General features: G+C 40.9%; 1 protein-coding gene across 2 annotated transcripts in view; it reads left to right on the forward strand.

Moving 5' to 3' along the window:
* The window catches only part of LOC129170794 (sodium channel protein type 4 subunit alpha B-like), a 31,779-nt gene extending 12,308 nt beyond the window's left edge, over positions 1-19,471 (forward strand). For both annotated transcript variants that reach the window (XM_054758794.1, XM_054758795.1), the window contains exons 14-32: positions 395-466; positions 533-622; positions 696-1,052; positions 1,992-2,169; positions 2,242-2,318; positions 7,179-7,248; positions 7,316-7,443; positions 8,336-8,509; positions 8,916-9,020; positions 9,100-9,384; positions 9,813-9,866; positions 10,491-10,626; positions 10,706-10,812; positions 10,884-11,154; positions 11,593-12,214; positions 17,253-17,397; positions 17,457-17,534; positions 17,640-17,834; positions 17,907-19,471. In XM_054758794.1, the coding sequence (XP_054614769.1) occupies positions 395-466; positions 533-622; positions 696-1,052; positions 1,992-2,169; positions 2,242-2,318; positions 7,179-7,248; positions 7,316-7,443; positions 8,336-8,509; positions 8,916-9,020; positions 9,100-9,384; positions 9,813-9,866; positions 10,491-10,626; positions 10,706-10,812; positions 10,884-11,154; positions 11,593-12,214; positions 17,253-17,397; positions 17,457-17,534; positions 17,640-17,819 (3,129 nt within the window). In that variant the 3' untranslated portion in view covers positions 17,820-17,834; positions 17,907-19,471. The remainder of the gene's footprint in view (positions 1-394; positions 467-532; positions 623-695; positions 1,053-1,991; positions 2,170-2,241; positions 2,319-7,178; positions 7,249-7,315; positions 7,444-8,335; positions 8,510-8,915; positions 9,021-9,099; positions 9,385-9,812; positions 9,867-10,490; positions 10,627-10,705; positions 10,813-10,883; positions 11,155-11,592; positions 12,215-17,252; positions 17,398-17,456; positions 17,535-17,639; positions 17,835-17,906) is intronic.
* Positions 19,472-20,132: the final 661 nt, after the last annotated feature.

A 20,132-nucleotide genomic window follows, 5' to 3' on the forward strand; every position in this document is an offset into this window, starting at 1 on the left:
AATAAATTCATCCACTTGGCAAGTGATTGTGATCCATTTCCTTCATGTCTTTGGTACTTTCTTCCCAGTATGAATGTGAAATGGCTCTTCAGAAGTATTGATTATGCTCTAAAGAAGGCTTACATTTTACTTGTTGAATCCTGCAGAGACCATGTCATTGAGGCTTTCTCCTCCCAGTAAGCCTTGTCTCCCTCCCTTGCAACGCCCCTCCAGTGTGCAAGACAAGCACAGGGAGAAAAGTTCTGTGTTGTAGAATTCCTGGTCGTATTGCTGTGTTTGATACGTGTACAGTGTGAGTGGCGTAGGAGTTCATTTCGGTAGAAGTTCCCACTGACATCACAGTCTGGCAAACACCCACAAAACCGAAATGACTTGTCAATCTAATCTTTGTCAGGTCTTCACAGCCATCTTTACAGCTGAGGTGCTCATCAAGCTTCTGGCAATGGGTCCCTACCTCTACTTCCAGGTCAGTTGTCCCACTTTGTCTGCTAACATTGCGAGGACAACATCTTCTTTCATGGGCGTGTTACAGGTGGGCTGGAACATTTTTGACAGCGTCATCGTTACCTTCAATCTGCTGGAGCTGTTCCTGGATTTGGGTCAGGCCAGGCTCTACCTAGTGGTTAGTGGAACCTTCTCCTCAGTGCCAGTGAATGAGGAGCCTAATCTTACTTGATTGTTCATTCTTCACCCAGATGAGAGTGTTTAAATTGGCCAAGTCCTGGCCAACCTTCAACATTTTGATAAAGACCACTGGGAAGTCTGCGCTGGCTTTGAGACACGTAATTCTGCTTCTAGCCTTCGTGGTCTTCACCTTCTCTGTGCTTGGCATGCATCTGTTTGGAAACGACTACAAGGCCTACGTGTGCCGCATTTCAATGGACTGCACGCTTCCTCGCTGGCACATGAGCGATTTCTTCCACGCCTTCCTCCTGGTCTTCAGAGTCATTTGTGGAGAGTGGATCGAGACGTTGTGGGATTGCATGGATGTGGCGGGTCAGACCCGCTGCCTGATCATCTACATGATCTTGTTGGTAGTTGGAAAACTGCTGGTGAGTTGTCACAGAGACTTTACCTTACCTTACTTTACTTTACCTTACCTTACCTTACCTTGACTTATCTCGTCTCGTCTCGCCCTGCCCCGCCCCGCCCTGCCTTGCCTCACCCCACCCCACTCTGTACCATACCGTACTGCACCGTACCGTGTCCTCCAAAACTATTGGGACAGTGAGGCCAATTCTTTTCTTTTTGCTGTAGACTGAAAATATTTGACATGAAAAGATGGATATGAGAACATTTCAGTTTTTATTTCCAGGTATTTACATCTGAATCCAATGCCCGACGTACAACATAGCGCCTTTTCTTCCAACCCACCCATTTTTCATGTGAGCAAAAGTATTTCAACGTGATTGACACGTGTGTTTTGTTGCTGAGGTGTGTCGTATTACATGACTTAAATATGACATGACTTATTCCGTCAATCAATAAATACTACGTGACTTATTCCATCAATCAATAAATATTACATGACTTATTCCATCAATCAATAAATACTACGTGACTTATTCCATCAATCAGTGATATACAGTAAATATATCAATAAGATCTTCTTGCTAAGAAGTGCTTTGCATCTTCTGGGGTGTGATTGTACTTTTGTTGATGAAGCCACTAACAGTTCTCACAATGTTTCTGCTGATGTTTTCCCTGCTCTCCATGTTCCATGTCTGTGACTTAGTACACCAGTGCAGGACATTTCAAATGCTTGTAATGCCCTTGAGCAATGCTTCTCATTCCCTTGGATGCAAATAAAAGCTGGAATGTTGCTTCCTGCTCTCATGCTCATCTTTTCATGTCAAAGCCAAATGTTTTCAGTCTACAGCAGAAAGAAAAACACTGACCTCACTGACCCAATATTTTTGGAGGGCACGTCCTTGACTGCTGGATGACTTCAGGATTTGCTTGATAATTCTTGCTTTCTGAACTCCATGCAGGTCTTAAATCTCTTCCTGGCCTTTTTGATAAGATCATCCAATAGAGGTCACCAGGAAGGAGAACCCAATCTGTACATTGCCATCCACCGGATTACCAAGGCTGTCATCTTGACAAAGTCCTGGCTCCTAAGACACCCGTGGTTGGGAAAAAAAAAGCATCTTTGTCGAAATCCTCCTGGTACAACCCAACCCCACATTTCCTTCCCCCTCGTCAGCTCATCAAATAACAGAATGTCTTTATCATCTTTAGAATTTAGCAACGATGACGCCGCCCACAAGGAGTTTTTAGCGCTGACCTTTGGAAGCCCAGAAGAACCACCATCGCAGGTCAAGTCTCTCAGCTGTTTTATCAACTACAACTGGTGTTTATTGACACTTTTATTTCACACAATTCAAGACAAGTAAAGGCAAGATATTTTGGGTTTTCTCTGGGTACTCCGGTTTCCTCCCACATTCCAAAAGACATACGTGTTAGGTTCATTTGAGACTCTAAATTGTCCATAGGTGTGAATGTGTGAATAATTGTTTGTCTATATGTGCCCTGCCATTGGCTGGCCACCAGTCCAGGGTGTACCCTGCCTGTCGCCCGAAGTCGGCTGTGGTAGGCAAAAATTGCTAGAATTAGCATTTTGCACATTTGGATCTTAATGAGGTTTTAAGTAGAGCTACAATATGCAAAAACAAGTAGGAGGAGTGAGACAAAAAACATTTGGAACATGTAATTTAAAAACAAAAAAAAAACTGAAATAGGTTGTTTATCAGCTGATCAAAAGTTTAAGACCACGGGCTATAAAAGCCAAAATCTGCTCCAAATGTTCGTTTAGTGTCAGGCATTCCCACTGTCATGCCCTCCTGATGGTAAAGCCAGGAAGCTTTCTCTTTTTCAACGTGGTGGGATTGTGGAGCTGCATAAGCAAGGCCTCTCGCAGCGTGCCATGGCTGCTGAGGTTGGGAGCAGGAAATCAGTCATTCTACATTTTTGGAAAGATCCTGAGCATTATGGAACAAAAAAGTCAAGTGGTAAACCCAAAAAAATCACACCTGCGCTGAGCCGGTGGATCCGATCGGCTGTCCATCAAGACACAGGGCGGTCTTCCACCCACATGAAGGCCCTCACTGGTGCCCACTGCAGCGCAATAACCATCAGACGCCATCTGCGGGAAAAGGCTTTAAAAAACAAAAAAGGAATTCAAAGACCTCGTCTCCTTCAAGGCCACAAAAGTGCCCGTTTAGACTTTGCCAGGGAGCATCAAACATGGGACATTGAAAGGTGGAAAAAAGTTTTATTCTCTGATGAGAAAAAATGTAACCTTGACGGTCCAGATGGCTTCCAACGTTACTGGCACGACAAGGAGATCCCACCTGAGATGTTTTCTACCAGGCACAGTAGAGGGGGGTCCATCATGATTTGGGGTGCTTTTTCATTCAGTGGAACACCGGAGCTTCAGGTGGTGCGGGGTCGTCAAACGGATGCAGATGTTGGGGCGGGCGTCTTTCATGACTGAGGGCCCTCGCCTGTGTGGTAACAGCTGGGTTCTTCAACAGGACAACGCTGCAGTTCACAATGCTCGCTTGACCAAGGACTTCTTCAGGGAGAATAACATCACTCTTTTGGACCATCCTACATGTTCCCCTCATTTAACTCCCATAGAGAACATTTGGAGATGGATGGCAAGGGCAAGTTTATAAAAATGGCCATCAGTTCCAGACAGTTGATGGCCTTGGTGAAGCCATCTTCAACACTTGGAGCAATGTTCCCACTAGCCTCCTGGAAACACTGACATCAAGCATGCCCAAAGCTATTTTGGAAGTGATTAACAAGAACGGTGGAGCTCCTCATTACTGAGTACATTACTGACATTTGTGGTTCTGGTTTGGAGAGTTTTGTGTTTTTTTTAGCGATGGTCTTAAACTTTTGATCAGCTGATAAACAGCCTATTTCAGTTGAATTGTTGTTTTCAATAAATTACTTTTTCAAAGCTTTTTGTCCCCTTCTTGTTTTTGCATATTGTAGCTCTACTTAAAACCTCATTAAGATCCAAATGTGCAAAATGCTAATTCTAGCAATTTTTCAACTGGTCTTAAGATTTTGATCAGAAGTGTGTGTGTGTGTATGTATGTGTGTGTAACTGAGAACCTTTATGTTATAGGGTTTTTACGTAATACGAAGCGTAAAATACATGTAAATAGCCTAATTCGTTCCAAGATCTTCCCAAACTCACCACCTTTGGCCCTTCAAAATATTCAAAGTCCACCAAATATGGTGGGAAAATATAAGAAAACATTAGCATAAACATTGTAGAGTAACATTCCAATATAAAATAAGGTAATAAATAAGAGTACTGTAAATGAATAAAACTGAAAAACAAAAACAATCAACTAGTTTAAGGGCGACTACGATGAGGAAGGGAGAAGCTTGTCTCTCACACAAACTCACGGACACGCTGGATAAGTCAGCCAATGAGATGAGAGCGTAGGCGGTGCCCCTATAATCAGCCAATGAGATGAGAGCGTGGGCGGTGCCCCTACAATCAGCCAATGAGATGAGATATCGGCCACTTTTCCCTTTTTTTCTTATCACTTACACTTGGTTTAGGGCCCATGATTACTGTAATTTTACGGTAAGTTAACACAAAGAAAAGTAAAAAAATTAAGAAGAGATTTCAATGCGTGCAAACTAGTTTAAGAGCGACTACGATGAGGAAGGGAGAAGCTTGTCTCTCACACAAACTCACGGATGCGCTGGATAAGTCAGCCAATGAGATGAGAGCGTAGGCGGTGCCCCGATAATCAGCCAATGAGAGTGTGAAGCGTCAGAAGGCGTCACCAAGTGTACTCTGTTAGTCATGGAAAATGTTTCCCTCTCTCTGTCGCGTGAGCTATTCAAATCGAATTTCTGAACTTGCACAGACTTGACGGTTTACGTTATATGGAATGTCTTACGTAATACGATGCAAAAACTTTACATAAATTCTTTACGTTCAGTGGAATTTACGTAAAAGGAGGTTTACGTTATGCGAGGTACTACTGTATATACACTGCTCGAAAAAATTAGAGGAACACTTCGAAAACACATCAGATCTAAACTGGGGAAAAATGACGTTGAATATGTTTCCTGATAATAAGTGGGTGATGTATTAGTAACAAAATGATGCCACATCATTTGATAGAAATGAAAATGATCACCTTATAGAGGGGGGAAATCAAAGACACCCCAAAAATGAAAGTGAAAAAATGATGCAGCACACTGGTCCATTTAGCTAAAATGTCATTGTAGCAACTCAAAATGATTCCCAGTAGTTTGTGTGGCCCCCACGTGCTTGTACACATGCCTGACAACGTCGGGGCATGCTCCTAATGAGACTACGGATGGTGTCCTGGGGGATCTCCTCCCAGATCTGGACCAGGGCATCACTGCGGTACCTGGATGCATGGAGGACATTCCAGGAGACAGATAGTTACTCCAGGAGAGCTGGACAGGACCGTAGGAGGTCCTTCAACCCTCAGCAGGATCGGTATCTGCTCCTTTGTGCAAGGAGGAACAGGATGAGCACTGCCAGAGCCCTACAAAATGACCTCCAGCAGAGCAAGTTCAACCTGAGCACATGCGACAGACGTGAAAGGGTCTGGAGATGCCGTGGAGAACGTTATGCTGCCTGCAACATCATTCAGCATGACCGCTTTGGTGGTGGGTCAGTGATGGTCTGGGGAGGCATATCCCTGGAAGGATGCACAGACCTCTACAGGTTAGATAACGGCACCCTGACTGCTATTAGTATCGGGATGAAATCCTTGGACCCATTGTCAGAACCTACGCTGGTGCGGTGGGACCTGGGTTCCTCCTGGTCCACGACAATGCCCGACCTCATGTGGCTAGTGTATGCAGGTAGTTCCTGGAGGATGAAGGAATTGATACCATGGACTGGCCCCCACGTTCACCTGACCTAAACCCAATAGAACACCTCTGGGACATTATGTTTAGGTCCATCCGGCGCCGCCAGGTTGCTCCTCAGACTGTCCAGGACCTCATGGATGCCCTGGTCCAGATCTGGGAGGAGATCCCCCAGGACACCATCCGTAGTCTCATTAGGAGCATGCCCCCACGTTGTCAGGCATGCGTACAAGCACGTGGGGGCCACACAAACTACTGAGAATCATTTTGAGTTGCTACAATGACATTTTAGCAAAATGGACCAGTGTGCTGCATCATTTTTTTACTTTCATTTTTGGGGTGTCTTTGATTTCCCCCCCCATAGGGTGATCATTTTCATTTCTATCAAATGATGTGGCATCATTTTGTTACTAATACATCACCCACTTATTATCAGGAAACATATTCAACATCATTTTTCCCCCAGTTTAGATCTGATGTGTTTTCCAAGTGTTCCTCAAATTTTTTTGAGCAGTATATATATGTGTGTATATGTATGTATATATATATATACACATATATATGTGTGTGCATGTGCGTGTGTGTGTCTATGTGTCTACAGCAATACACAATACACACCATCAGGCTGAGTAAGTATTAACACTTCTTAATGTAACTTATTAATAACGCCTCAACTGCATTTTATTGTAGTATTAACAACATAATCAACATAATATAATAAAAATCCACTTTATTAACACTTACTCATCTACATGATATAATAAACATAATGTATTCATCTACATGATATAATAAACACAACATAATGTATCCATCTACATCATATACATCATATAATAAACAAGCCAGTGAGTCCAACAAGCAAGTTACTGATGGGTAAGTTCACCAAGCTTCCGATCTCATTCCACAATGACCGAAACCATTGTCGAATTCTTTTTCCTTGGTCACCCATCCAAGAGTAGAGCATCCTCTTGCAGTTTTTGAGCGTTAGTTTTGGTTCATGTCCGTCAGCATGAATTGTCATTTAAAAAAAATTCATATAAAGTCATAGAAATATTTAATCAAAAAATAAGTCCCACCTGACTACAAGTTGCAGGACCAGCCAACCTATGAATAAAAGTGTGACTGGTCGTGTGGAAAATAGGGTATGAAAGGTTTGGTTGTGTTTGCCAAGTGCGATTCCCAAACATTTGATGGAGAACAAGTGGAAGAAAACGAAGAGGTGGACTTTTTTTGCTCTTAAGAAATAGAAGAAACTTGCAAAGACAGACAAATCTTCTCTGCTACTTTCACAGCGTGAGGAGTCGTCACAGCAGAAACAAGCTGACGTCCAGGTTGATGATGACGATGCTGCCGAGTGCTCAGGTGCTTATATGAACACGCTAAGAAGAGTTGGAAGGAAAGATGTGACGACAGGCCGTGTGTGTTTCAGATATGAAGACTTCTCAGGGTGGAAGAAGAATCTGCTTGAATGTGAGACGAGCGTGTGCGTGCCTGCTAGAAAATAAATATTTTGAAGGCTTCGTCACGTTCATGATCCTGCTGAGCAGTGGAGCTCTGGTAAATATTTCATACTTCAACTTTTCAAACCTGGGTTGTTTTCTATTTCATAGGATTCTGTGTTTTGGTTTCTGTACAACATTGCACGTAACAAACTAGTCGTTGGACCTGGACTGTATCATTCTACCAAATCTAGTGTCCAAACCAAGCACCTTGGCGGTGCTCACTCACTGTTTTTATTGAGTGCTGCTAAATAACCTGCCATTGGGCCAAAGAAAGTTGCATGGTGGATTGACGCAGCGTCTGCAGTAATGCGCTCACTGTAGCGGATTGTTGTGGTGAAGAGGGAGCTGAGCCAGAAGAAAGTCAAGCTACGTTCCCACCCTCACCTGTGGTCAGGAGCTTTGGGTCATGACCGAAAGAATGAGATCGCAGATACAAGCGACTGAAGCCACCCTAAGAGATAGTCAGGGTGAGGGGCTCAGAGTAGAGCTGCTGCTCCTTCACATGGAGAGGAGCCAGTTGAGGTGGCACGAGCGTCTAGTCTGGATGGACACCTCCCTGGTGAGGTGTTCCAGGCATGCCAAGCCAGGAGGGGACTCCGGGGCAGATTGAAGGGATTATGTCTCACATCTGGCCTGGGAACACCTCGGTGTCCTCCTGGTGGAATGGAAGAGGTGGCTGGGGACCGGGAGGTCTGGACCTCCCGACTGAGACTGCTGCCCTGGAGACCCAGACCCAGATAGGCAGAAGACGATGGATGGATGGATTATTTCACATTGTTTTCTTCTGTTTAATCTGATAAAAAAACATGTCATCATTTGACACACCTAATTGTATCGTCATATTTTTGGGCGTGTGGATTGGATTTTCATCATTTAATCATGGAAAAAATACCTTTTGGTTTTCATCTGACCTTCTGGAATGAACTCAGAACATGTGGCATGTGCAGGTATTTGAAGACATCTACTTGGAGAAGCGATTGCTGATAAAGACCATTCTGGAGTACGCAGAGCGCGTGTTCATCTTTGTGTTTGTGGTGGAGCTCCTTCTGAGATGGTTTGCTGATGGATTTCGAAAGTTCTTCACCAATCCCTGGTGCTGGCTGGATTTCCTTGTTGTTGGCGTAAGCATACTGATATTTCTATGTACTAACACGTACTTCATTTTCTATAATAAACTGTGGTGATGACCAAGTAGCGAGTATTCTCCAACAGTGTGGGGGGGCTAGTTGGTCCATCCTAGGAGCAGTCAGAGAGCTCCAAGCTCTGAGATACTGCAGTATATTTTCCTGATCATATGTATAGTATACATAGTACAACTGGAATAAAGATACTGCAGTACCGTATGTATAGTATACATAGTACAGCTGGAGAGTAAAGAGTAAATGTTTGATGCTGAGGCTCCACCATCCATGCTGAAAAGCGTCATCACGTTGCTTCACGAGGCTAAAAAGCAATGTTGATGTTCATTCATGGAGCCAAACACCTGAAGACGAGGTGAAGGTGTGAATAAATGCTCGTGTCCTCTAGACGTTCCCGGGGCTCCTGACTGCCAACGCCCTGGGCTTTTCACCCCTAGGAGCTATCAAGTGTCTGAGACCTCTGAGGGTTTTGTGTCGCTTTGAAGGCATGAAGGTAAGCGACACCTGAATGAGCACACTAGTTGGACACGCTAACCTGTCCACCGCTGTCCGTGCTGTCTTCTTGTCCTCAGGTGGCGCTGAAAACTCTGTTTGGGGCCATCCCATCCTGCTTGGATGTGTTGCTCGCTTGTCTGACTTTGTGCTTGGTCTTTGCCATCGTAGGAGTGAATTTGTTTGCCGGAAAGTTTCATTACTGCTTCAACGCCACAAGTAATGAGGTGTTTCACAGCTCACAAGTCAATAACAAGAGCGAGTGTCTCATGCTGGTCCAAGAAAACTTCACTGAAGTCCGCTGGATCAATCACAAAGTCAACTTTGACAACGTGCTGATGGCCTATCTCGCGCTCCTGCAAGTGGTCAGTCCCATGTCCACTACACTCTATACTATAGAATAATAATAATAATATCTGATCGTGCAACAAGCTACTTTGCTATCAACATCAAATACTTGAGTGTCTGCTTGTCACTCTGACTTATGATTTCATAGAAACTTATCCATCAATTTGTTCATAAAAAGGTATCATGATCAAACACACGGGCAGTCATGTCATCAAATCATGAGGCAATTATACATTTATGCTAATATCAAGTATATTCACTGTTACAAGCGGCCCTCTGAGGGCAGCCATAGCTGGTGTGGCCCTCAATGAACAAGTTTGACACCCATGGTTTTTTACATGAATAGTACACATCCTGTACTTTCAACAACAAGTAGTGTATGTAAGAAGTATTGTGTACGGAGTAGAGTACTTGTTTTTTCTTATGTCATTTTTTTGTGTGTCAGGCAACAATTAAAGGATGGCTGGACTTGATGTACGCAGCCATGGACACCACACGGGTCAGTTACACACGTATACCACTACATACCAGGAGCTATACTGTACACGTATACCACTACATACCAGGAGCTATACTGTACACGTATACCCCTACATACCAGGAGCTATACTGTACACGTATACCACTACATACCAGGAGCTATACTGTACACGTATACCACTAAATACCAGGAGCTATACCGCTATACTGTACACGTATACCACTACATACCAGGAGCTATACTGTACACGTATACCACTAAATACCAGGAGCTATACCGCTATACTGTACACGTATACCACTACATACCAGGAGCTATACTGTACATGATATCACTAAATACCAGGAGCTATACCGCTATACTGTACACGTATACCACTACATACCAGGAGCTATACTGTACATGTATACCACTAAATACCAGGAGCTATACCGCTATACTGTACACGTATACCACTACATACCAGGAGCTATACTGTACACGTATACCACTAAATACCAGGAGCTATACCGCTATACTGTACACGTATACCACTACATACCAGGAGCTATACTGTACACGTATACCACTAAATACCAGGAGCTATACTGCTATACTGTACACGTATACCACTACATACCATGCGTGCGTGTGTGTGTACAGATTGAGTCGCAGCCAGAGTATGAGATGAGTGTGTACATGTCCCTCTACTTTGTCTTCTTCATCATCTTTGGATCCTTCTTGACTTTAAACTTCCTGGTTGGCGCCATCATTGAGCACCTCAAACAGCACAAAGACAAGATAGGTTTACACACACATGCTATACACACACAAAGAAGTTGAGCAGCCATTTGAAAGGAAACATTGTCATCGTGTTTAGTTGGGAGGATCAGGGGTTTTCCTGACACAGGAGCAGACCAAATACTACGAGGCCATGAAGGCAGGAACCCACAGGAGAACCGAGAGGCCTGTTCCCCGCCCAAAGGTACGTCTGTGTCCTCGCTGGTGTGTTTGAAGGAGCTGATGTTGTGTTGATGTCGTGGTGTCTTCCACCAGAACAAACTTCAGGCCCTGATCTTTGACCTGGTGACCTCACCTACCTTTGAAATCTTGGTCATGGTGGTCATTTGCCTCCAAGTGGTGGCCTTGATGGTGGAGACAGACAACCAGAGCATGGAAAAGGAAGTTGTTGTCTACTGGGTCTACTTTGCCTGCTTGGTGTTCTTCACAGTTGAGTTTGTCGTGAAGGTGGTGGCACTGCGCCAGCACTACTTTCTATCTGGATGGAACATCTTCGACTTTGTCATTCTCGTCCTGTCCATCCTGGGTGAGTCAGCAGATGTGTTTAGGATTGTGATTGTTCTACAGACTTCAATGGTTATTGGAATCTGGAACTATCTGAACTATTGTTTCCACAGCAATGTTATTATGATTATGATTATTATATAGCGGGGGTCACCAACCCGTCAGTTGCGAGCTACTGAGCCATCTTTGGGACTTTGCCGGTCGATCACCAGAATATTAGCAAAACGATTATTCTTACATCAGTGCCCTCCCCTCCCAGAGAGTGACCAATGGGCAGCCATTTTGACCCTTTAACACGTGAAGGTGAATTTTTTTGTTGGTGCCCCCTGGAGGCCACGGTGCCTCAGCCTGTGCATATATTGCGTAATGGCCCAGGTGGCTGTGTTACATGTGCGATGTGTGTGTAACATGTTTCATGTGGAACAGGAAGCTAATGTAATCCTCCTATTTTGTCCTTCAGGTGCCTTCCTGGCAGACCTTGTCGAAAAGTATTTTGTCTCACCCGGACTCTTCAGGGTGCTTCGCTTGATTCGTATTGGCCGAATCCCTCGTCTAATCCGTGGAGCCCGTGGCATCCACAGACTGCTTTTTGCCTCCATGATGTCGCTTCCTGCACTTTTTAACATGGCGCTCCTCCTTATGCTCTTCATGTTCGTATTCGCCATCTTGGGCATGAACAGCTTTGCTTACGTGAGAAAAGGAGCCATGATGACTGACACGTTTAACTTTGAAACCTTTGGGAACAGCATGATCTGCATGTTCACCATCACTACATTAGCCGGATGGGACGGTCTCCTCGCTCCCATCATGAACACACCCCCAGACTGCGACCCGCTGGCTGAAAACCCTGGAACGCCCGTGACAGGCGACTGCGGTAGCCCCGTGGCGGGCATGATCTTCTTCAGCTTCTACATCAGCCTGACTTTCCTGGTGATGATCCACATGTGCATCATCATCATCATGGAAAACTTCAACATAGCTGCTGAGCAGAGCGCTCTTGAGGCCTGCAAGATGGACCTTGAGATGTTCTATGAAACCTGGGAGAGGTTTGACCCAGAAGCCTCACAGTGTATCCACTACAGGTCCGTCTCATCAATCCCACCTGAACCTGAATCCAACCTTTTTACAAACACAGTACAAGTAAACAACGTCTGCTCCTCTAACCTTCCATCTGAAAGACAAACCTGTATCACTTTTTCATTCCTTTCTCAGCTGGTTTACAGACCGACACCACCTAGATAGATACTTTATTCATCTGCAAGAGAAATTCACTCATCTAGACTAATGTACTATCAACAGCAACAATAGCATTTGGAAAGATGCATATTTCTATGTGGCACAAACATCCATACCAGAAGAAAGTCTGATATGTTAATAGGATCAGACTGTCTATCCATGGGTAGTTTTTTTGTGCTGCGTGTGAGTCACCAGTCAGGTGTGATGTTAGATGATGTTAGATGATGTCAGATGATGTTAGATGATATTGGATGGTGATAGATGATAATAGATGATATTAGATGATGTTAGATGATATTGGATGGTGATAGATTATGTTAGATGACATTAGATGATATTGGATGATGATAGATGATGTTAGATGATATTAGATGATGTTAGATGATATTGGATGATGATAGATGATGTTAGATGATATTGGATGATATTGGATGATGTCAGATGATATTAGATGATATTGGATGGTGATAGATGATATTAGATGATATCGGACGATGGTAGATGACGTTAGATGATATTGGATGATGTCAGATGATGTTAGATGATATTGGATGATGATAGATGATATTAGATGATATTGGATGATGATAGATGACATTGGATGGTGATCGATGATGTTAGATGATATTAGATTATATTGGATGTTCATAGATGATATTAGATGATGTTAGATGATATTGGATGATGATAGATGATATTGGATGATGATAGATGATATTGGATGATGTCAGATGATATTGGATGATATCGATGATGTTAGATGATGATAGATGATATTGGATGATGGTAGATGATATTGGATGGTGATCGATGATATTAGATGATATTGGATGGTGATAGATGATATTGGATGGTGATAGATGATATTAGATGATGATAGATGATATTGGATGATGATAGATGATATTGGATGGTGTTAGATGATATTAGATGATATTAGATGATGATAGATGATGTTAGATGATGATAGATAATATTGGATGGTGATAGATGATATTAGATGATATTGGATGGTGATAGATGATGTTAGATGATATTGGATGGTGATAGATGATATTAGATGTTATTAGATTATATTGGATGATGATAGATGATATTGGATGGTGATAGATGATATTAGATGATATTGGATGGTGATAGATGATGTTAGATGATATTGGATGATGATAGATGATATTGGATGATGATAGATGATATTGGATGATGTCAGATGATATTGGATGATGATAGATGATGTTAGATGATGTTAGATGATATTGGATGGTGATAGATGATATTGGATGATGATAGATGATATTAGATGATAATAGATGATATTGGATGATGATAGATAATATTGGATGGTGATAGATGATATTAGATGATATTGGATGGTGATAGATGATGTTAGATGATATTGGATGGTGATAGATGATATTAGATGTTATTAGATTATATTGGATGATGATAGATGATATTGGATGGTGATAGATGATATTAGATGATATTGGATGGTGATAGATGATATTAGATTATATTGGATGATGTTAGATGATATTGGATGGTGATAGATGATATTAGATGATATTAGATTATATTGGATGATGATAGATGATATTAGATGATATTGGATGGTGATAGATGATATTAGATGATATTGGATGATGATAGATGATGTTAGATGATATTGAATGGTGATAGATTGTATTAGATGATATTAGACTATATTGGATGATGATAGATGATATTAGATGTTATTGGATGGTGATAGATGATATTAGATGATATTGGATGGTGATAGATGATATTGGATGGTGATAGATGATATGAGATGATATTAGATTATATTAGATGATAGATGATATTGGATGGTGATAGATGATATTAGATGATTTTAGATTATATTGGATGATGTTAGATGATATTGGATGGTGATAGCTGATATTGGATGGTGATAGATGATATTAGATGATGATAGATGATATTGGATGATGATAGATGATATTGGATGTGTTAGATGATATTGGATGATGATAGATGATATTAGATGATAATAGATGATATTGGATGATGATAGATGATATTGGATGGTGTTAGATGATATTGGATGATGATAGATGATATTGGATGGTGTTAGATGATATTAGATGATATTGGATGGTGATAGATGATATTGGATGATGATAGATGATATTAGATGATGATAGATGATATTGCATGATGATAGATGATATTGGATGGTGATCGATGATATTAGATGATATTGGATGGTGATAGCTGATATTGGATGATGATAGATGATATTAGATGATGATAGATGATATTGGATGTGTTAGATGATATTGGATGATGATAGATGATATTGGATGGTGTTAGATGATATTGGATGATGATAGATGATGTTAGATGATGATAGATGATATTGGATGATGATAAATAATATTGGATGTTGATAGATGATATTAGATGATATTGGATGGTGATAGATGATATTAGATGATATTGGATGGTGATAGATGATGTTAGATGATATTGGATGGTGATAGATGATATTAGATGATATTAGATGATATTGGATGGTGATAGATGATATTAGATGATATTAGACTATATTGGATGATGATAGATGATATTAGATTATATTGGATGGTGATAGATGATGTTAGATGATATTGGATGGTGATAGATGATATTAGATGATATTAGATTATATTGGATGGTGATAGATGATATTAGATGATATTAGACTATATTGGATGATGATAGATGATATTAGATGTTATTGGATGGTGATAGATGATGTTAGATGATATTAGATTATATTGGATGATGATAGATGATATTGGATGGTGATAGATGATATTAGATGATTTTAGATTATATTGGATGATGATAGATGATATTAGATGATATTGGATGGTGATAGATGATGTTAGATGATATTGGATGGTGATAGATGATATTAGATTATATTGGATGATGATAGATGATATTGGATGATGATAGATGATATTGGATGGTGATAGATGATATTAGATGATTTTAGATTATATTGGATGATGATAGATGATATTAGATGATATTGGATGGTGATAGATGATGTTAGATGATATTGGATGGTGATAGATGATATTAGATTATATTGGATGATGATAGATGATATTGGATGGTGATAGATGATATTGGATGGTGATAGATGATATTGGATGATGTCAGATTTCTTTTTTTTTGGATGGTGATAGATGATGATAGATGATATTGGATGATGATAGATGATGATAAATTATATTGGATGATGTTAGATGATGATAGATGATATTGGATGGTGATAGATGATATTAGATGATATCGGACGATGGTAGATGACATTGGATGGTGATAGATGATGTTAGATGATATTAGATTATATTGGATGTTCATAGATAATATTGGATGATGTCAGATGATATTGGATGATGTCAGATGATATTGGATGATGATCGATGATGTTAGATGATAATAGATGATATTGGATGATGATAGATGATATTGGATGATGATAGATGATATTGGATGGTGATAGATGATATTAGATGATATTGGATGGTGATAGATGATGTTAGATGACATTGGATGGTGATAGATGATATTAGATGATATTAGATTATATTGGATGATGATAGATGATATTGGATGATGATAGATGATATTGGATGATGTCAGATGATATTCGATGATGATCGATGATGTTAGATGATATTGGATGATGATATAGGATGGTGATAGATGATATTAGATGATATTGTATGGTGATAAATGATATTGGATGATATTAGATGATGATAGATGATATTGGATGATGATAGATTATATTGGATGGTGATAGATGATGTTAGATGATGTTGGATGGTGATAGATGATATTGGATGATGATAGATGATATTAGATGATATTAGATTATATTGGATGATGATAGATGATATTGGATGATGTCAGATGATATTCGATGATGATCAATGATGTTAGATGATAGATGATATTGGATGATGATAGATGATATAGGATGGTGATAGATGATATTAGATGATACTGTATGGTGATAAATGATATTGGATGATATTAGATGATATTAGATGATGATAGATGATATTGGATGATGATAGATGATATTGGATGGTGATAGATGATATTAGATGATTTTAGATTATATTGGATGATGATAGATGATATTGGATGATGTCAGATTGCTTTTTTTTGGATGGTGATAGATGATATAGGATGGTGATAGATGATATTAGATGATATTGTATGGTGATAAATGATATTGGATGATATTAGATGATATTAGATGATAGATGATATTGGATGATGATAGATGATATTGGATGATGTCAGATTGCTTTTTTTTTGGATGGTGATAGATGATATTCGATGGTGATAGATGATATTGGATGTTAGATGAGATGATGATAGATGATATTGGATGGTGATAGATGATATTGGATAATAGATGATATTGGATGTTAGATGGGATGATGTTAGATAATATTTGATAAAAGATGATATTGGATGATGTTCGATGATACTGGATGATGATAGATGATATTGGATGATGTTAGATAAATGTTATTATTGAAGATAAAAAAATTGCATATTTACAATCCAAAAGCAAAACTTGGAAATAATTACATGCCACAGACTTACTGAGCTTGAAAAACAGATACCGATATATCTCATTCTTATGCCAATATCAGCCGATATCATCAGTCGGCTGATATTCTCGGACACGCCTAATTTATTTGTAATCTCCTGTAAAAAAAATACATGTTTTGTTCTTTTGAAAAGATGTGCCTGGCGTGATGTCACGTTCATCCATGTGCCCTTTAGCAATGACACCAGCTTCTTATTGGCTCTTGTTCTTCGCAGCAAACTGTCAGATTTCTGTGATGCTCTGCAAGAACCGCTGAGGATTCCCAAACCAAACAGCATCAAACTTGTCAGCATGGACCTGCCTCTGCTTCCTGGGGACACGATTCACTGTGCGGACGTCCTTCAGGCCCTCGCTGCCCAGGTGGTCACATGTTATGATTGCTTTTACACGCCGCTCTTCTAAATCCCACGTGTGTGCAGGTGCTGGAAGAGCCATCAGAGATGGACAATCTAAAAGCTACCATGGAGGGAAAGTTGATGGCCCACTTTGGATCAAAGGTCAAGGTCAACTCTACCATCTTGTGTTGTTTGAGTGACATACTGTTGTCTTTAGGGGTACTTTGACATTTGACCTCATGACCCTTCATAATGTGGCATCTGTAGCCGGGACCTGACGAACGGGTCAGCAGCACTCTGACAAGGAAACAGGAAGACGTCGCTGCGAGCGTCATCCAGAGAGCCTACAGGAAACACGTATCGCACAGCGCACTCAAAATGGCCGCCACTCCCAGAGAGAAGATGGCAGATGAAGCGGATGGTCTTCCATCAGCTGCACGGAGATGAAAAGCAGACGATCAGGTTAGCATCTGCTTAGTCCCGTGCACATCCAGTTTACAGTTCACTGACACGGAACTTCCTGTCTGATTGCAGCGTTGGAGGTCCAATGGAGGCACTGTCCTCCTAATCATCATCAGGAGCGCAGAAGATGGAATTTATGGAAGCTTTTTTCTATCAACTATTTGATGAACTCCATTTCACTCCAATATTACGGACAATCACCATCTAACACATAACATATATACTAATATCAGAATAATTATTATAATGATTTGTATTATTTACAATCATCCTCTATTACAGTGGTCCCCAATCTTTTTTGACCCACGGACTGGCTTGTGTTACCACAAATCTCCCGCAGACCGGAGGGGGAGGGGGAGGGTTCGTGTCACGCCGTGAACTTGGTTGGACCCAAAAAGGCAGCAAGAAAGAAGAAAAAAGGGCTAACAACAAAAATCTATGGTGCAGGGCAAACAGTAACAAAATAGCACCACGAAGGAAGGGAACCGAACATAAAGACTACCAAACTCCAAACGGGAGGGCTAACTGGCAGAAGCTACCAAGCTGGCAGGAAGGCAATAAAACAAGACAGTATATATCTACCGTGTAAGTTAAGGATGAAGACAGGCAGCAAGAATGCGTCTGGAAAGATGACGATGGCTTGTGGCGTGAGTCCATGAAGGTCAATCAAACAACGCCTTCCTGCTGCCACAGGTGTGAATATAAAGAGGCAGCTCTGATGAGGAACACCTGTGGCTCGTTCGGTAGCTTCACCCATCAAGGTGGCCCTACAATGAGAAACACCTGAGAAACCAAACCCAAAACAAACAGAGACCAATAAGTAGCTTACCTGCAGCACCAGAGTGGTGTCACTGCAAAGCGTGAAAGGTTCGTACATTATAGCAATCTAATTTATCTTATTTATTATGTATTGTGTAAAACTAAGACATGAATAACATCAAATTAAAAGCACAAAATGAATGGCGACCCACCATCCACCTGTTCAAGTTCCAGCCAAGTTTTTCCAGAGAGATGATGACATGGCTGTTTGACGTGTGGTAAAAGGCAGTGTGCTAGCATGAATTAACTTGAGACAAACGTGCACATTAGCACCTTAGCATTAGCAAGTCATCAAAACTTACCTTCATGCATTCCCACATAGTATCAGCATTTGACACCAAATATGAGGTGAAAGAAAGATGGTACAAATACAGTAGTAGTCTATCTGTGCGGCATGAGATAAAGTTAGCACACCCACAAGGGACATGCGTCAAGTGAGACGGATGTAACAGAGAGACTCCGGCCACTTTTCAAAATAAAACATTTAAAAAAAAATGAAATAATGAAAATTATTTTTTCTTTCTCTGCGGTCTGGTACCAAATGACCCATGGCCCGGGGTTTGGGGACCACTGCTCTAACACATGGAACACATATACCAACATGTATACAGTACTAGTACTACAATCATTTAACACATATAACACACATATATATATATATATATATATACTAATAAGACTAATAATGATTATTGATATAATCATTATCAGTATGATTATTGAAATGATGGTATAACATGACCTACCATACAGTATGTGGAGTATACAAGTGTCATGAATAAAAGAAGCATCTTGATGTCAGTGATTGTTTGTCCTGTGATTGACATTTCATCGTGGTAGGAGAAGAATCATCATGTCATAAACGTTAAATCAATCCCTCATTAGGTCCACTTCTCTTCGTCTGCTGCTAGCTTCTTTAGGGTTCTTCAACATGTTCTCCACACCTGCTTCATGCATCTTCATGAAGGAGGGAACAAAGTGATGGAAAATCAAGGCTACATCATGGCCGCATCACAGCTCCTCATCACCACGGAGACAAAATGAGGACACTGCTGGTTAACATGAAAGCTTTGGCATCGCCTGTCACGCGGCTGTGAATATTGAAAGTACGTGAAGGTCACAGCGATTAGTCCACAAGTCCAAACAAGCAGCTGGATTGGGATACTTCCTGTGTGGAAACTCAGCTCGGTCACCAGCATCAACATTCAGCAGCTCTTTGACAACGCAAAATATCCAAAGAACGCTTTGGATCGTCATCACCAATCAGGAGCTCAGAGACCTGAAAACCTGTCATTGATGCCATGGACCACAAATACTTCCCTTCCATCCTTTAGCTTATCACAACACACAATGTCCACTAAACAAAACAGCTAAAGGTGCCCTTTTTGTAACACAGGTTGACTGTTTGACTCACGTCCCACACTGACCTTGACAAGGCCACACAGATATCGTTAGTATCATTAGCATGTCATTACAGTG

Source organism: Dunckerocampus dactyliophorus, chromosome 18 (assembly GCF_027744805.1).
Source record: "Dunckerocampus dactyliophorus isolate RoL2022-P2 chromosome 18, RoL_Ddac_1.1, whole genome shotgun sequence".
In the NCBI taxonomy this organism is placed as follows: Eukaryota; Metazoa; Chordata; class Actinopteri; order Syngnathiformes; family Syngnathidae; genus Dunckerocampus; species Dunckerocampus dactyliophorus.